Source organism: Echinops telfairi, unplaced genomic scaffold, assembly GCF_000313985.2.
Source record: "Echinops telfairi isolate 266 unplaced genomic scaffold, ASM31398v2 ScPeMD7_3;HRSCAF=10, whole genome shotgun sequence".
In the NCBI taxonomy this organism is placed as follows: domain Eukaryota; kingdom Metazoa; phylum Chordata; class Mammalia; order Afrosoricida; family Tenrecidae; genus Echinops; species Echinops telfairi.
In genome coordinates this window covers 31,864,491-31,883,651 of record NW_022103899.1, presented here as the reverse complement: position 1 = coordinate 31,883,651, position 19,161 = coordinate 31,864,491, and the positions used below count along the sequence as shown (strand labels likewise).

Below are 19,161 nucleotides of genomic sequence, written 5' to 3'. Positions count from 1 at the left end.
CAGGTGCACACGGCAAGAGCCGGGTGAAGGCAGCCATTGTGAGGAAGACTACGCTTGCTGAACAGCCTGTGTCCTGTGCCCGCTTTCCCTCCTGACCAAGACAAAAGTTCGGGAGGAGAACCAATGGCCTGGGAAGGCCAACCTGAGAGCTCAAGGAAGTAGGGTTCAGTCTGAGTAGAAACCAGAAAGATGCTCTCAGGAACAGGGAGAGATCCCCCCATCTGCCTACCCCAGAAACCAGCCAGCCCCACTGTGTTCATCCTGTGCTGTTTACCCAAGCACCTGGTGTGTTGACCTGTGGTAGGTGAACTGACAGCACAATGTGTGGCCTTGGGCCCAGGGCAGCACCTCAGAGGACATTTGGGAGCAGGCCAGCCCATCTCCTGGAGGAACGAGCCTGAAAACAGCAGTCCAGCCTTTGCTTCACATTCCCCAGAGAAGGAGACTCCGACGTCGCCCATGGCGACAGGACGTTGCTTTCTGGGTCACAGCTCTAGCTGCTGGGAACGTCTTGCATCCGGTTCTGTGTTTTCCTGCTGTCATCGAGACGCATTTCCTCCTTTTATCCCTGACGAACCACAGCCGGTTTCTGTCCTCTGACTTGGATACACATTTACTGGGGAAGCATTGAATGCTCAGTCTTCACTTCCTCAGGAAACACCACCCTTAGCCCTCTGAACATCTACTTTCTAGGCCTTCAGTTGCGGTGTTGGGGTGGGTCGGGAGGGGGGTGTCTCTCGGGACCCCTCTCAAGTGAACTTCCCCGGCTTTTTAAAATCCAGGCACCCGCGTGCAGATGTTGCCGCTGAACACCATGGGGCAAGTGAAGTTTGTTCTTCAATATCCCAAGGTACGGCCCACAACCGACAAGCTCCCAGTCGTTAAGTGGGCGACTTCATTGATTTACTCGGACTCTGGGGACTTTGGGGGGGAATTTGGGTCGGCCAGAAGATGACTGCTGACCAGCTAAGAGCCAGTTCCGCCTGCCGGACGGAGATGCCTGCTTGTTCTTGCAGCGGATGGTTGCGATCCTAGCAATGGCCAGCTTCCAACACAAAGGCAATGGAAAGGAAATAGGTTCAGTTGCTGAGAGAGAATGAAGAGGAAAACAATGTCTCAGAGATACAATCCCTCTCCTCCAGGACCTGACATTTTGTTAGGTCCCTGACTCAAAACATCTGCCGTTGCCCATGCTACAGGGAAAACAGCCACACGGGAAGGGACTGCAGGAGTTCAAAAGGGCAGAGAGGAAGCACAGAGCACAGGGCCAGCCAGGCGCTGTAACCTGCAGCCAGCCGGCTCTGGGAAGGGCCTGTCTCCTGATAGTTCACCTGGCGGTTTATGGCTGCATCTGGCTTTGCTGGAGTGAGTGAGTGCACTGTGAACACGTGACTGCGGTTGGCCAAACGGCAATGGAACCGCTCGCACCCGCACCTTCCCAAACCCTGAAATAAATCACTGTTCCGATCTTCTTGGCGATTGCAAAGCCAAACAGACCATCTGTCCAACACACACATCTCCTGGCTCGCAACGTGCCCTCCTACTAGACAAGCACCTGAGAGAATAGTTAGTGCTGCTGGAGAGGCCGTCTCTGTATAGGTCATACTTAAAACATGAGTCAGCCCCTCTGCTGGCCTCCCAAGGTCAGTCTCTCTCCGCTAAGATCCTCGAATTAGCAACCAGTTACGGGAAACAATGACTTTGGACAAGCCCAGGAGGGTGTTCTCAGGGTTTACCACAGACCTAGATGTAGACATTTGAGATTTCAGGCTTGGCTCTTGCAAGAGTCTATCTGTAGCTGTTTTTCTGTTTTGCTTGTTTGTTTTGGTACTGAGGGTTTTCAGGAAGGTTTCCCCCCCTCATTACCAATCCATATCTGGCTGGGGAGCCTAACCCATCTTGACTTTCATTAAAGGATAATAACTTCTCTCTCTACCGATGTCTTTTCTCCAAAGCCAGGGACGCTTTCCTACCTGCTTCAAGAAGGATCTCTAGTCTTGTCTCCAGTCGAAAGGATTCCTTAAATAATGGCTTCCTTTTCGCCAAGTTGTTCCCAGTCTTTGCCAACCATGGTCCCCAGCCCTAAAAGTTCCTGTCTTTGTAGTGGCTAGGCCCCACTCGAGGCACAGCAATCTCTTTCTGAAGGCAATTCAGATGAAAGCTAAGTCAGTGGCTGGGCTTCCTGCCGCCACCAGCCCCACCTACCAGGAAGCTCTTCTCAGCTCAGGCAGTTGCTTTTTAACTTAGTCACTGCTAGCTCACTGTCAAAAATCAGGACCATCACAAGCAAGTGCACTCATCACTTAACTTCCCTTGATTTCCCTGCAATCATCTTCCCATCCATATCCACCCACACTTAATCTTCTCTTGTACGTGACCCACAATGCATCACCATCCTGGATGCTGCTTTAATGGACCATACTTGGTGGCTCAACTTGCATCGAAATAAGGGGAACGAGGAGCCCATCAGCTTGCCACTTACATCTGATGGAAGAATCACCGCTCATGAAATTTTCAGATCTCAGAACATTAGGGTCTTGACATGCTCCTGCTTGAGCTTGTTTGTGAACTTAGAGACAGAGTTCAGCTCGCTCAGTCCCGTAAGCACGTGACGACTGGGCAGCCAAAGCGCGGTCCTCTCATCATGGTGCAGGTGGGCTTCCCTGGCTTTCTCTGTAGCTCTTCCTTCCCGGGGTTTCAAGTCATTGAAGAGAAAAAATAATCTAAGCAGACGTCACACAGCCAGCCAATGAATAAGGCTGTGTCCGTTTAGGAAGACCACCCGACAGAGGATTCTGAAGCTGACCACACCTGTGTCCTTCTTGTCTTATTCCAGATCACAGCAACCGTCGTTAGAGGATAATCGTGATAGTAAAATGATTATGATTACTGCCATTACTTAGGACTTATTTAGGGTGTTTTTAAAAAATACTCCTTTACTTGCTTATTGGATTATAGCTACTCGCTGGCTGTGGGAACACAAAACACAATGATACAAACACCACCAACTGAACACACCGCCTGTGGCATCGTAGAGACAAGGCATCCCTCTAACGACTTGCTGCTTGGTTTGCACCCGACCCCTGAGGGGCAGCCTCCCCTGCGTAGATGTCTGAGGTGCTAGAGCAGCACCTTCCCGTACAACGTTCTGGGAGTACAGGAAGGTTTCAGCACTGTGCTGCCCAGAGCCATGTGGCTCATGGGCCCTGCAGGCATGGCTAGTGCCGTGGGAGAGCAGCATTCTAGTTAACTGACATTTAAGCAGCCACGTGCCTTGAAGTAGTGGCTGCTGCATGATGGCGCGGTGAAGCACTAGGCACGGGACCTCACCGCCTCCCCTCTTGGAGCTCTGGCATCACTTCTTAAAGACCTGGGTCTGGTCTTCCCTCAGCAATCAGTGTCTGGATACACGATGCAGACTTCTGCTGAGGGCTGTGAAACCCAGGGGCCACTTGCTGTGCCACTGGAGCTATGGAGGAGAAGGCAGAGGCTTCTCAGAGAACATGGGCCGGGCTCCTCTGCCACCACCAGGGGCCACTGATTTTGGAAATGGGTCCCCAGGGGCCAGTGCGAATGGACTGTAGGCAGCTAAGTCACAAAGAGCTGAAAAAAAGAAAAGGAAAATTCTAAGTGGCCTGACAAAACGCTCTTGAAAACAAACAGTGGACTAAAACCAGTGGGTGTCCTGTCAGCCTTGAGCAACCAGGACCACCAGCCAAAAGAACAGAACTAATTGCTTAACTTAAAAGGAAAAGTTGAAGAAGGAAAAAAAAAAGGCAAAACAACCGAATCTGAAACTATCTAAGGAATGTCAGCCCTCTCCACACTCTCCTCATCCAGTAGACGGCGCCAGGCATCTCAACATGGCTCCTGGCTTTCTGCTGGACTCCCCTGCCTGCCCTGCACTGGGTGCCTGCACCTCCCGTCTTCAATTGAATTACGTGTGTTTGCCTATCTAATAAGGGGATAAAACACAGGGCACACTTCTCTCAAAGGAGGAGAACAGTTCCCTTTCTGTGGACGAGCCAAGGGTGGGTGCCTTTCGGGCTGGCAGGTTTGACTTGGAAGGAGTGTCCACTTTGAACCATTCGCACTTGCCCTGCCCCTAACCAAGCACAGCTGTTTCCTTTCTCGCGGCTGCTCGCTCAGAGCCCCGGGGTTTTATTTGAAGAAGAAGGAGAAAGGACCACCCCGAATAGAAAGGGCTTCCTATCTTCTGCTTGAGGCCAACATCAAGTTTTGTACAGAGAAGGGAAAGTGAGGAGAGAAAGGCGTTTTAAAAACCAGGGGGAGATGGAGGGAAGCGGTGGAGTGGGGACAAGATTGTGATTTTGTTGTGTGGAGGCGCGGAACAAGTACCGCCTCCCCAAACTGCGGGGACTCCTCCTGCAAGAGGAAGAGCCTTATTTTCTTTCTTGGTATCTTAAGAGTGGAACACCGTCAGAGTTAGCAGTTCCTTATGACCCTAGTTTGCTTTCTGTCCACCCCCAAGACTAGAATCCTGCCCACTTGGGGAGCTTGCTCTGAAAAACACTTCCAAACCGCAGTGTGCAATGAATCAAGTGGAGTGAGGACAGAGACTAGAATTCCCGACCAGTAGCGAGGGTCGGGGCGAGAGCATCCAGGTGAGGGTGGGACTGGGCAGGGAGGAGGCGGAGGGGAATGGGCAAGGGACAGAGGAGGCAAAGGCCAGGGTCAAGCGGAGAGTAACTTAAGCTCTCTCAGAACTGTCACTTGCTAATTGGTGGCCTACAGGCTAGGGCCGGGGCTGGCCTCAGACCTTCTTAAAGACAATCTGCTCAAGGGATAAGTGCCTGGGAGGAAACTAGAAGGATGAGAAAGAAGCTGAAGGGGGCTGTGCAGAAGAGCAATAACACCCACTTCCTTTATCCAAAAGCACTTCTGCCAAGCTGTCCCCTTGTCCAATTTCCCCAGAGACAGGCACGTATCACACCCATGTAAACACCACAAGCACACAGGTTCACACACACATAACACATGCTTGTACATCTTTACAAGCACATCTATGCAGACACGCAAAACACACAAACCAGACCACAAACACCTTTCAGCAGAAACACACACGCACCAACGTGTACAAAGGGGAGATACACACACACACACACTCTCTCACACGTACCCCGCAAGTCTTTACGCTTGGTTAAAAGGTGGGGGGTTGGGAAAGACAACCAATTAATTGGACCAAGTCTCACAGGAGAGGAAATGAAATGAAAAATCCAGGCTGGTTTATAAAAATAAGTATTCGCCCCCTCCCCCCAATGTGCAGGAGGCTCATTATATTAATTAAACCCAATTGCAGTGAATGAGTAGGGGGAGGGGGAGGAAGGCTGGGACGAGGGTAAGTGCTCGCTCCTGCTGCCGGGGGCCGTGGTGATCGCCGATATTAATCTCTCTGAGCACTCAAATGTTGAAGAGATAAACACTTGAAATATGGAAATGTTTTTTTCTCCAGAGCAGATGCTGTGACCCTCGGGGACAGCAAGTGCCGGAGTGTGTCAGGAAGCTGGCCTGAGGTGCTCTCTTAGCGCCTGCCCTCCGGTTGCCCCCTGGCCAGGGGACATGGCCCTCGCTGGGGTGGGAGGCAGCTCTCCAGAGCCCCACAGGGAGTGGGGGAGCTTTCTCTTCCTTCCCACTGTCCTCTTCTCACCCTTTCCCCTTGAATCCCGTTTCTAGACTTAACTCCTGTCTTTTCAAATACTCCTGGGGTCCCCTGGCCCAGGCTGGAGTCCAGGAAAAGCCGAGTCAGGCTAGTCAGTGGTGCATGGGAACGGACTTGTACCGGCTTGCAAGGACTAGGCAGTTGGTTTTCTGGCATGTTGCAAGGACTAGGCAGTTGGTTTTCTGGCATGTCGCAAGCCGGTGGTTGAGTACGGTTATTAAAGATTAGAGTATCTAAACTTACAAATCATGTTTGTAACAAAAACCGCAAGTAACAAATACTCAAGACGCAAGTTTCTAATTACTTGAGGACCGTGTGTTCATGCCTCAGCTCCTGAGCTTGCGTCTCTCGTACCCCTGAGGTTGTGTCTATCGGAGCTCTATGGTGGAAAAAACGAGAAGACCACATCATTGCTCTTCTCTAGCCTACCTCGAATGCCCTCAGGTGGGCTGTTCAGTCAGCCAGGGTAGGAGTCGCTGGGTGGTGTCAATGGCTATTTTGCTTGACTGCTAACGAAAGGCTGAAAGTTCAAGTCTACCCACAGCCTAGTGATCTACTTCTCCCAAATTAGCCTTTGATAACCCTATGGAGCACAGATCTACTCTGACGCATACCAGGCAACCCTGAGCCTGACTGGACTCCCCCTACACTAGTTTAGAGTATGTACACCACTGACAGTGGCAGACATTACAAAGCAGTTTCCACTCCTCTCCTGGAGGAGAGAGCAGACAGTTCTTGTTTATACTGGTGAGAAGGGCTAAAGGTAATTCCCCTCCATCAATAGGGTCAACAGAGGCTTCTGAAACCTGGATCTCGGAAACAGAAAAGGTGTGTTTACTATTTCGAGGACGTGCAGGAGCATTTTACTGACAGCCGTTCCTGGCAGCAACGGTAGACACCTCCGCGGTGGGGTGGGGGCGGGGCAACTTCTTAGTCCCTTGACTTGGTTTTCTACATGAGCTGTGATACTCTGGATGCAGCGTCAGCCCAATGAGTCGAGGCCAACGATTTTCCAGGCAGTCATGTAAAGAACAAGCCCATTTGGGGGTTGACAAGTGGCTCTGGGATCCGGGCAGCCAAAGCGGGCTGCGGCAACGAGGTGACATGGACTTGTCTCTGCTCCTGGACTGTCCCAACCTGTCCTTCCTTTCCTCTTGGCCTCCCCCTGGCTCCCGGGTTCTGCTGTAATCACAGGACAGCGATAGGAACCACCAATTCACTATACTGCGGGGTGACGTCCTGAGCAAGACCACGGTGGTTTGTGGGCAAAGAGCAGAGAATTGCTGTGGTTGAGAAGTTATGAAGCTTTTAAGGGAATCTGGGGCTGAAAAACATGGGGCATGCCGGCCTTAACTCATTCCTCTCTCAGCGCACAGCCGGCTTACCTGGAAATGTCTGGTCATTTGGGCTGGTGCTGCTCGTCCAGGTGCTCCTGAGCCACTTGGCATGGTCGTATATCCAACCGCAGGTCTCCTCAAGGAAATCGAAGTTGCAGTTGAATCCTGAAGGGAGCTGCAAATCTTTGTCTGCAAGAGGAAAAAATTATATAGCACCCAAAAGGCAGGCAAATGAAATGGGTCTGGAGACCAGTCACAGTGGTGCTACGGACGTGGCTGGCAAGGCTTAAGTGGCGAGCAGAGCATGGAGTGGCCCCCTCTGCTCATTCATTTGATTCCTCTTGGCGATGGCTCGATTTCGGGTCAGCCTTTGGTCTCATCCTTCCCAGGCACGAAAGCCAAATCTGCCAGCCGGTCCCATACTAAGCAATTATAAATGAGGCCACCAAATGGCTTCAGGCTCTAATCAGCCTCTTCTGTCCACCTGGAGAGCAGGCAAATGTAAAAATCGCCATTCCCTCAATGCCGGTGAGGGATGTCTCCCCAGCGTCCCAGTGGACGCCTGGTTCCCAATAGACCTTTTATCTCATCTCCTGCCAACATGCTCTCAGAAGTGATGGGTCACCCACTAGCATCCAGAGAAGCTTCAAGGCCAGACACAAGGCAGGCTTGTTCGCTGCTTATCCTTCACCCCATCCTGATACGGCTCATTTCCAAGGATGGGGACAGAGTGGCACCCAGACCCCACCTTCACCGCTATTTTGACACAGTCAATTTCGATACAGAGCGAAGGCCCTATAGGACAGGGTAGGGCTGCCACTGTGGGTCTCCGAAACAGTGACTCTTCACGGAGATAGAAAGCCCTGTCTTTCTCCCTCGGAGTTTTGAACCGCTGACCTTGTGGTGTAGCAGCTCAACATGCAATCCACTATGCCAAGTAGCCGGCCGCCTGGTCCATCCTGACCAGAATGGAAAGCATTTCAGAACACACTGAAGGCCAGTAGAGCGTGCTCTCCCCACGGAAGCCTTGAAGAAGTAAGTGACCGCATCCCGGCCGGGGCCTCTGAAGGATGCAGATGGTTTCTTACTATGAGCTGAGCATGGGTGGTTCAAGCTCATTCGGAGGAGCCTCGGCAGACAAGCCTGGCAAGCTACTTCCAAGAGGTCAGTGCAGCAGCCCAACTGGGACACACAGCGGTCACCATGAGTCAGAATCGACTTGCTGGCAGCTAACAACCATGAGGACAACTAACAGCCAGGGCAACGACCCAATGGCTTCTCCTCTCAGCCCTGGGCTTGCACCTGCCTAAGTCAGAAAACTGACTTTCTCTTGAGATTCCTTCTGTACAGCTCTCATGGTCCGGTGGGAGCTGCTGCCAACTACGTGATTACGGGAAGCAGGCGCTGGGGGTCAGGCTGGGGGTGGGATTCCCAGAAAGCAAGAAAATGGCAACCCAAGTCTGGATGCTTGCCTGGAAACGCGGGGAGGCAGCCGGGAAGTGCTAGCTGATGCCGGCAGCAGGGAGGAAGCCCAGCCTTGAGCATTCTCACTTCCCTTCCCAAGGTTCCCAGGGAGGAATTTCTGAGGGGAAGGCGACTGGAACAGCAGACTGGCAGCAACAAACTGCTCACCAGCATGGAGAGAAGGCTCGCCTCTGAGGGCACAGGGGCAGCCCGCCATCATGCCCTATTCCCGCCCCCCCCAACAGAAAACAAGGCACATCTGTCCACCCTTGGCCAAAGTCAGCTTTGGTGGAGAAAAGGCACATGGGATCTATTACGGAAGCCTCAACCTGTGGCTTGGGAACAGCCAACCCTTCCCTCACTATCCCTCCCACTTTCTATTTTTCTGCCCAGAAATACAGAGTAATTCAATAGGCCATAATTCTGTCCCCGTGTTTACATGCACACGCCATCACAGAACCCGGATTCCACAGGAAGATGGCTTGCAAAGGAGAGGAGGGAGGAGCTGCCAGAGAAACCTCAAAGGAAAGAAACCACTACAAACGGGACAATTCTATTAAAAACAAACTTCTGAAATCCTGCAGCAGAACGCTTTAATTTTCCCTTGGGTTGTCATTTAGATAGGAGCCCACACCCCTAACTCCAAACAAGCTAACGCCGCTAATCCAATACCATATAGTAACTCCTCTCGACTTCCATTTTTGGCTCTCAAAGGATCTAAAACATGCCTTGGAAGATTCTCCAAGGTCTCCTTCTCTTCATAAAACATAAACAAGTTCATTAAAATGTCAGAATTCTGCATTCAACTAACCCTGACCAAGAGCATCCCCGCACCCACCCACCCACCCGCCCACACAACACACAAAAAGCACATTCCCCAAAGCATATGCATTTGATTATCATTTTTCAGTCACACAACTCCAGCATTTATTTTTGGCTTCCCTCCCGTTCTCTGCAGTCGCGTGGTGGAGACGGCCACTACGTCAGCTCAGGGCTTTGTCCGTCAAGTGGCTGAGCCCAGCAGGGGTGATGGGTGTCTCCATCCACCTACCGAGAGGGTGCCACCTTTTTCTGTCCCCATCACCTCCCCGCTCTCAGCGCCAAGGTGCCCTCACGTTCTTTAATGAACAATTCATCATCAGTGATTTACTGTACACTGAGGCTGTCAAGCTCCCCATTGCAGCCAAAAAGGCCAGGCGTCCCCAAATTTGTGGACTGTGAGGAATATCCTTCTACTTGGTGACCTTAGCCGTCTGATTTAAAGCATAAGTGACCGAGTTGTGGGCCCTGCCAATGCCAAGGAGCTGAAACGACAGTGCCAGGGATTTCCGGTGGGAAGAGAAAGGCCGGAAAGCGAGGAGCCCCTCATGGTGAAGGCAAGGGAGGGTGCTGTTTCACATTTCGGCCTGCTCCCCTGACCTGCACTTGCACCATCTCCCAGAGCCATTAATGGCCACACTTCCTTACACCTGGGGGGGTGGCAGACGCAGGGAAAAGCGCTGGAGTAATGGTTCCCTGCTGAGTCAACCCTCCTCTCCGGCCCCGTGGACGAAGTCACCCAGGGGATCCCAGATTGTCACTGGGCTGTCACTGCACCCAGCTTAGCAGGAAAAACTCTCATGAGTGTGGATTCCAGGGAAGGAGGGCATTCAAACGTCTCTGCTCAAGAGCACACTGTGGATGGGTCCTGCTCTCAGCTGATGACCAGGGAGCTCACGTCTGAAGGGCTGCCCTGCTTTTCACAGCATCTGATGACGATCACGTGGGCTGTGTTCCAGGGGAAGGATGCTCCCCTTCCGTGTGGGAGACCTGGGCTCTATTTCCGGCCAATAGGAGGCCTGTGTTGCTGTGGGTGGAGTCCACCAGGTTTCAGTGGAGTTTCCAGACTAAGGCGGACTTGGAAGAATGACCTGGTTGGTGATCTGCTTTAGAAAAATCAGGCCCTGGAAACCGTATGGATGCCAACGGCTCCTGGGGACGAGGCAGACCTGAGTAGGGCTTCGTTCTGTTGGGCACGGGGCTGCCGTGATGACGTGGAGGCCGGCCCGACCTCTACATCAGCAACGACAAATAGTTCCCGGGAGACCGAAAGGTTGGGGTTTCAAGCTCACCCGGAGGCACCTCGGAAAGCAAGGCCTGGCGACCTGCTCCCAAAACCCTTGCTGTTGGCAACGCTCTCCTCTGACACACGCAAGGTCACCATGGCTCAAAGCCATCACAGTGGGCACTGGAAATATCCACAACCCCCAAGTACCCGCACCTCCCTCGCCCCTTCTCTGCAGCCCCCTGACCCTCTGGCCAGACCGGAGGCTGGCCTCCCTCCATTTGGGTTGGCCGGCACCCATGCCCTTTCGGCTGTAAGGAAACCTTTGGCCCATCCTTACCATCCTCAAAGCTGCAGTTGTCCCCACATTCCGTGGCCTCTTCGTCGATGGGATACGGGGTGGTGGTCTCTTCGCTCTTCACGGTGGGTCCCAGCGTCTCTACGGTGGGCCTTGAGTCTATAAACGTGAGGAAGAGAGAGCTGAGTGCTGCAGCTGCCCCCAAGTACGTTTCCTCTCTACACTTGCACGGAGGAGAAAAAGAAGAGGAGGAGGAGAACCGGAAAACAAAACCCTGCAACCATCGTGGGAGTGAGCCCGAGCTGCGGAGACAGCCAACACACTGCCCCAGCTGGCCAAGGCCCGCACTGAGCCGCCGACTCAGCCCCAGGTGTGGGCCATGCTGACCCGCTGCACAGCTCCGAGTATTTGGCTTAAGACCCAAGAGCAGGTGATGGAAAGTGAAATGCCAGTGCTTCAGGAAGTGAGCTTCAGGTGCGGGGGGAAGAGGCATCTGTGGATGGATCCTTGAGTGGTACGAGGTTGCCTTGCCGGCTCACCCTGCTTCCACAGGCTGGCGCCTCAAGTCAGACAGGAGACCGGGTGGTCCTGTCGGTGGTTCAAACCCACCAGCCACGCAACAACCTCGGAGACCAGGGTGACTATGAATCAGAACTAACTTGGTGGCAGTGGGTTTGGTGTTTGGGTTTGGAATCAGACAGACTTTTTCTGAACCAAAGCCCACCCCTACAAACTCTTCCAAGCTTTGGGGCTCGCCTACTGTAAGACATGCACCGTTGCCGAGGCCCATAAGCAAAGCGGGACCCCTTAGGAGCCACCATAACCGCAGAGTTGCTTGTGTGTGTGCAGAACTGTATGGAAGTGCCTCTCAACTTACAGAGGCTCAGGCATGGCTTCATTCAACGGATCTGGGGCTGGGTTTATGGGCCAGGGTGCGGCAGGTGCAAGCCCATCCTGCACCCCAACTGCTCACTTGGAGGGAAGTGGTCTAGGGGCTGGGAGGAGAGGGGGGGATGGATGAAGATGGCAGTGGAGCGGAGTGCACACACTTGGCTTAAATTAGACGACCACTCTAAACGGCTCCAGTAGACTGAGGCCCTGAGTGGATATGGCTTACTGGGGCCAGAGCTTTGGTATTAAAACCCCCCACACATTTTACAAAAGTCCTTTGGGCCTCTGCTCAAGCCCTCCCTCAATGCAAGAACACTTTGTTTTAACAGGCTGGCATTCTGTGATGCTGCACAATCACTAAAGACAAAATGAGTGCACAAGCAAATGTGGTGAAGAAAGCTGACGGTGCCCGGCTATCAAAAGATGTAGCATCTGGGTACTTAAAGGCTTGAAGATAAACATGTGCCCATCTAGCAGAGAAGCAATAAGCCTACACAGAAGAAGCACATCAACCTGTGCGATCATGAAATATAGATGGGATCAGCTAACAGGCATCAGCAGACCAACCAACCAACAAAAAACCATATTGTTGAGGATGAGGGGGCTGGGATCAGAGACCCAAAACCCATCTGTAGACAATGGGACATCCCCTCACAGAATAGTCGCAAGGAAGGTATGAGTCAACCAGGGTGAAGTATGGCACCAATAAAACACACGCTATTCCTCTGGTTCCTTGAGGCTTCCTCACCCCCCACTATCATGACTCCAATCTTGCCTTTCACTGTGGGCTAGGCCGGAGCATGTGCACAGGTACAGATAAGAGCACAGGACATATGGAGTGCAGGTCAGATAAACTCCTTAGCAACAGAAATGGGAGTATCAATACCAGGAGGGTAGAGGGAAGGTGGGGAGACCAGGGAGGAAGAAACTATAGGGGAAGAGAAACAGCAGTCAGTGTAAGATATGAAAATAATAATAATTTATAATTTATCAAGGGGTCATGAGGGTGGGAGGGCGGGGAGGGAGAGTAAAAAGAGGAGCTGATACCAAGGGCTCAAATAGAATGTAAATGTTTAGAAAATAGTAATGAGAACATATGCACACATATGCACAAATACAATTGATGTATGGATTGTTATAAGACAGCGGTTCTCAACCTTCCTAATGCCATGACCCTTTAATACAGTTCATGTTGTGGAGACTCCCCCCACCATAAAATTATTTTCGTTGCTACTTCATAACTATAATTTTGCTACTGTTATGAATCGGGTGACCCCTGTGAAAGGGTCGTTTGACCCCCAAAGGGGTCGGACCCACAGGTTGAGAACTGCTGTTATAAGAGCTGTAAGAGCCCCCAAGAAAATTATGTGAATAATAATAATTAAAAAACAGTCAGAAGTCCCTGGATAAGATCTCCAGACCTGTAAAAGGTGGCAACCTATTCAAATGTGTAAATCCAGTCAGAGGGGTGGGGCTGGGCCTGCAGGCAGTTGGTTCTGGCCTGGGTCTCCTGTGAGTCACTCACTCATTCATTGACTGGCTTACTTGCTCACCCCATTCATTCATGCAGCTACCAAGAGGGCCTGCCTGCCTGCCAAGAGTCAGGGGTGATAGTGATGGGTGGTTAAGCCCCTGGGTGGTGGGTGGTGGGTGGTGTCTTCCTCTCAAAGCTGGTTTCCAGAGAAGGCGGGGCATGGCTCCTCATCTCTCTACAAGCTCCCCAGCGCTCCCTTCTGTGATTAGGCTCTGTTGTCAGGCACCCTTCGGGATACCATTTAATACAGCCAGGAGCTAGAGGAAATAGCTCAATATGCTGAATAGCTTTTTCACGGTCGACTTCCCACCTTTCTGCTATTAAATATTACGCACATCACCCTTCAAATTCCCCCTCCCCCCCTTTTCCAGGTCTGCCTCTTGCCCACAGTCAAGAACAAACTAACCTCGAAGCGTCCTCATTTCTAAGTTCAAATTTGTCACGGTGTCACAGAGTCTCAAACTCAATTGTACAGACAACCGAGGGTGGACAGCAAGGCAAGGAATAATCATTTGAGACACAAGCATGCCAACTACACAGGCGAGGCAACCCTGTCACGTTATTTAGCGGCAGCAACTCAGCCTGGCCCACTCTGCTCCCTGCGATTGTTTCTAAAGTCGGAATGAGGAAATGCACCATGGAGGAGTCACAGAAGCTGCTGGCCATTTGAAATGTTGAAAGGAAGGCAGACAGAAACCACCTGGCCGGGAGAAGTTTCTGTCCCTGCCAGGGCGTCAAGTAGGTGAGCCGGCTGGTGGAGGGCTTGTGGAATCCTGGGCCAGTGTGGTGGGGAGGGGAGGGGCGAGTAAAGGAAGGGGAGGGGGCGCCAGGCAGCCACCGTGTTCACCATGTCTGGACCGGGTGAGCATGGCCAACTGCCCATCCCAGCGAGGCTCTCAGCAATTGAAACCAGCTGGCAGAGACTTCAAAGGGAAAGTGGCTGGGCAAAGCCGAACGCACCGCCTCAGCTCTGATCTTCCCGGGATCGGCCAGGCTGGGCTTTGAAATGAGAAACCTGCTGCTGACCATTAGCGGAGTTGGGGCAAGGCAGTAAGGGGAAGAGGCCATTCGTCACTGTCCAACTGTCCCCAGAAGCAGGCCAGGCTGCGGGAGGCCTGGCGCAGAGAGGCAGAGATGAGGGGGTGGAGGTGGGTGCAGGGTGAGGACTTGGCTTGGCCTGACTGACCCAGGGCAAGGAGTGTCCTCTCCCCTGGCCTCAGTTTTCCCATCTGTAAAAGAGAAGTTAGCCTCAATCTGTGTGTGTGTATGCATTTTCCAAACTGTCTCACAAAGCTATTAATTAGTAGGTTGTGAAATCAGCCTAAACAGAGATGACAATATTTTGGTGTACACCCTATATGGTAGGAAGAAGCATTAGTGTGGGGACTTGTTGCTTCATTAGATTGTCACGTCATACATTTGCTACATGTTAGAGAGCAGCCCAAGTATTTCCTATCCATTATTTTATGTGATCTTTATCACAACAACCAACTCCTGTGCTGGCTGGCTCACTCACCCAGCAGTGTCATGGACAACAACAGTCTGTGGTTATTAGTTGCTGACAATTCCAGCATCTTTTTCCTCGTTCTTCAGTTAGGAAAACCACGCTGCTGAGATTCTAAGTCATCTGTCTGAGGGTGTGCAGTCAGTGACTGGCAGAGGCAGGCCTCGAACCGGGCACTCTGTCTCCAGTGGCCAGCACTTAGCTCTATCTCAGACAGGGTTGGTGGTAGAATTCTCTCCTTCCATGCAGGAGACCCCGGTTTGATTCCTGGCCAATGCACCTCAAGGGCAGCCTCCACCTGTCTGCGGTGCAGGCACAGGTGTTGCTATGCTGTGGTCAGGTTTCAGCGGAGCTTCCACACCAGGTGGAGCTGAGAAGAAAGGCCTGGCAAGAAGCCAACCAGGGAAAGCCCTGCGGGTCGGGTCACCGCGTCTGATCCTGTTGGGACTGACAACATGTGCACAAGGGTGTCTGGGTGTGCCTCTGTAAGTAAAGTGGGCCGTGACATCAGTGGATTTTTAGTTACGGGTTATGGTCGAGAACACTTGGAAGCCACTGGCCTGAAAGTTCTTGGGGGCTCAGTACCCTGACTTTTGGCAGCACCCCGACTCAGAGAAGCTCGAAAGGATACCAGCTTGAGGTCCTGTCGGAGGGGTGGTTGTCAGTACCGTGAGGGAACAGGTGGCCTCCCCGCCGCCTCGTGGGGCGCACAGGGTCTTCCTGTCTCGGTCGGGCCAGCCTTCACACCCAGGGTGAGAGAATCTCACTGGGGCCGAGTCCCAGCCTGCAGCCCTTGGTGGGGCTGCTCAAACAGGCTGCACTTTTACTTTCCTCTCGGCAGTAAAAGCCCTTCTCTGACATGCCCTCAATGAGCCTTCAGGATGTCCTGGTGGGTGGGCGGGTGGCGGGGAGGCCACCGACAGGAAAATGGGCATACCTGGGGGCCCGGAGGAGAGGGCAGCACCACACGGCTGCCTGCTGCTCCTGCTGGCAGGGGCTCAGGGCCTGGGAAGGACAATGTCATGGAGGGAGTGGGCTCCGGGGACACCCTGCTACGGTGGTGGAGGCAGGGCCTGGATCAGGAGGGGCCGGGCATGCTCGGGTGCCTGGGCTCAGTGGGGAGAAGTCCTATTCCTGTCGGCTCCCCCGCCACTGGGTCCCTCCTGAGCAAACGAATGCCTTTTGCAGATGAGGCCTTGCAATGAAAATGAAGTCTCTTAGCCCCTGACAGACATCTGGAGACCAGACTCGGGCATAAACCGATTACTTTATTATCACGAGGGCTTTTCTTTTCTTTTTTTTAGCCTTCCACCCTTCCCTAAATCAACAGCCACAGCCCTCTAGCCTGAAGAGGCAGGGTCTAATTGAATTTGGGTGGGTGGTGTGTGGTTATGATTTGTTCTTGAGGGACCCAGCTTGGGGAGCAGCCACGATCCTTTCACCAAGACCAAGCACCTCCCTTCGGAAACCGCACTGGGGTGAGGGCCCCAGGTAGGAAAACACGGCCGGCGCCAGTGGGTTCCCACTCACCAGGGCTGGCTGCCCCCTCAACCCCCTGGCCCTCCTCCCAGGGCATCCTGGGAAGCCAGGAATCAAAAGATGGTGCGAGCGAGGAAAGGGGTTTTACCTGTCCAGTCACAGCCCAGCACCTCCAGCCGCATCCCGATGCCGGCCGGCGACCACCTCTCGGGGTACACACGCACGTACTGTGCCGGGACCGGGTCGAACCGCCGGATGTCGGGGGTGTCGTAGTGCATGTTCCCTTCAAACAGCTGCAGGGGAGACAGGCCGCTCAGCTCTTCTTATAGGAGACCCCCTCTCCTCCACATCTCTCCCCTCCTCCCCTCACCAGAAGGCTGGCTGTTGGCCCAGGGGACCCACCCAGGTGCTCCATTTTCAGACCCTGGTTTCTATGCCTGGGGAAGAATGGTGAAGGGGGCCCAGAGATGCGGAAAACTGGGAGTTGGCAGAAGCGGTAACTGCCACATCCTCGCTTTTAGCCCCGGGCAGGAACTAAGGACCGGGGAAACAACAGTTTCTGAATGAGTCTTGGACTGAACTTTGCAGGCGAGGAGTCTGACCATCCGAAGGGCTTCAGGATACAGAGGAAGAGTTCCTTCTTGGTCTGCTGCTGAGAAGTCTCCTGTGGGAAAGTGCAGCCCCCTGACAGTCCCCCGTTCACCAAGCACCCAGAAGGAGAATGACCGCCCCTCGTCTATGTGAATGACAACGTCCTTTGGTCACACACTCAGAGCCTACTAGAACTGCCCCATGTTAATTCCCGAGACTATCGCTAAGGGAATACCAAGTCTCGTCTTTCTCCTGAGGAGAAGCTGGTGGTTTTGAACTGCTGAGCTTGCAGTTAGCAGCCCAATGCGTAACAACTATTCCACCAGGCTTATGGGAGGTCACTGTCTGTCAAAAGAAACCTCGCCTAGAGCCCGGTGCGTCAGTGTGACCACAGTGGAGCTGGCCGAGTTGAAGCCAGGTGAGGGACGCAGACCCAGGGCACATCTTGGAGCCAAAGAGCTAATTGAACACAGGTTTGGAGGTGGCTGGGGGCTTCCAGGAATGCTGGAGGGCCATCTCAGTTTGCAGGCGGCCTCAAAGCCATAATCACAGGGAGGGCAGGCTCTGACCCAAGTGGAGACCATCTCCTTTCCCAGGCCTCTAGAGTGAGGGTCAGCTCCCCCCGGGGAAGCCAGTGGCACAGCTTCTGCTGTGTCTGCAGAGGGCTCTGGTTACCAAGCCCCGAGCCTTTCCAAGCCGCAGGAATTGTGAGCAGTGAGTTGCCACCAGCCTCACAAACCTCCAGCCCAGCCCTCGCTACCGCCTTCAGAATGGAAACATTTGCTCAGCAAAGGTGACTGAACTCAGGCATGTGACATTTCCTTCATTTTGGCGGTGGGGGTGGACTGCTCGCCTTAGTCCAGGGCCACTTAGAAATGAGGACAGAGAGGCCTGGCCATCTGGAAGAGTGGCTAGGCGAGGGGCAGAGGCATGCTCTCCTCTCCCCCACTGGGGCTCCAGGGGCCTGTGGGGAGGCTGACTGTCAGCCCTGACAAGCAGGAGGGGGGCTGGTGCAGGCCTAACTTCTGACCCACAGTTTCTCCTGGCCTCTGTCTGCGAGCCGGGAAAGATCTGAGCGGTCATGAGTAGGAAAATAAAAGGCGAGCAGCAGCATCCAGGAAAACATAGTTATTTTTGGAAGTCAATCCCTCTGTTCTATCGTTGAGTCTCCAAAAACCACATCCCCTTTGGCTGCCTGGCCAACTCAGGGAAACTGTATCTCAAGAGAGGGCAGAAGGGTGCAGAACTTTATAAAGAGGCAGCGTCGAAGGGCAGCAAGGCCCTGGTGATGGACTCCCGGCTCTCCCTGGGGCAAACGGTGTGACCCCGAGCGAGAGAGCCAGCCTCAGTCTCACTGCCTCAAAAATAAGATCCACAGCACAAACTCACTGCCGTTGAATCCATGCAGACTCACAGCAATCCTGTAGGGCAGGGGAGACCTGCCCCTGAGTGTTTCAGAGACTGCCTCTCCTTACAGGAGTAGAACGCTTCGTCTTCCTCCCAAGGAGCAGTTAGTAGTTTTGAACCAGGAACCTGGCAGTTAGCAGCCCAGCACATATCCACTACTCTACCCGGGCTTGCCAGGATAATGGGGATGACAAGACCATCTGCCTGGGAGAGACAGAAAGAGAGTCTATAAAGGGCATTTAACACAATGCTGGCACCAAGTAATCGCTCAAGTGATACTTGTTGCTAGACTCTGATGGTTACATTGTCAAGGCTGGATGGGATGTCTCTAGGAGGGAAATCAGCGCCCTGACTCCCTCCACCCCACTGAACATCTCCTCCAGGACCGGCCCACCTTTGGCTGCAGGATCCTGGGGTCTTGGATGTATTCCCAGTCCTTGCCGTTTAGGCTGTAGGAGACTTTGAACTTGCGCACAAAGGCCCTGGCTTCCACGGCAGTGATGCTGTCCCCGCCGCGGGCTCCCTGGATGATGACGCCCTTCACCATCTTGGGGGCTCCCAGGTCCACCTGAAGCCACTCCTCCCCCGGCTGGGCCTGGGGGTTCCGCGGAAACCAGCCCGAGCGGCTGCTGACCAGGCGGGCGGCACTGGGGCTCCACAGGTACTCGCGGGTGGAGGAGGCGGAGATCTGGGAGTCGGGGATGAGGCCCGAGAGCATGCCCAGCATGTTGGAGCAGGGCGCGTCTGCGGAGAGGAGAAGAAGACACGAGAGGTCAGCGATGGCCCTGCTGATGTGGCGGTCACCCCAGGAGAGGCAGCTGCCAAAGAACCTGATTATCCAGCTCTGTACGTCTGTCCTGAACCCTGGGCGGGGCGTGCTACTGGGGTTAGGAGCACACACTTGTGGAGTGAGCCAGCCCGGGCACGTGTCC

The 19,161-nt window shown here is 53.4% G+C and overlaps 1 protein-coding gene across 2 annotated transcripts in view; it reads right to left on the bottom strand.

Annotated features, from left to right (window-relative positions):
• The window catches only part of NRP2 (neuropilin 2), a 129,797-nt gene that overhangs the window by 41,663 nt on the left and 68,973 nt on the right, over window positions 1-19,161 (bottom strand). For both annotated transcript variants that reach the window (XM_004701554.3, XM_004701557.3), the window contains exons 9-12: window positions 18,624-18,973; window positions 16,380-16,524; window positions 10,866-10,982; window positions 7,066-7,206 (exon numbers count right to left, since the gene is read on the bottom strand). In XM_004701554.3, coding sequence (XP_004701611.1) covers window positions 7,066-7,206; window positions 10,866-10,982; window positions 16,380-16,524; window positions 18,624-18,973 — 753 coding nt within the window. The remainder of the gene's footprint in view (window positions 1-7,065; window positions 7,207-10,865; window positions 10,983-16,379; window positions 16,525-18,623; window positions 18,974-19,161) is intronic.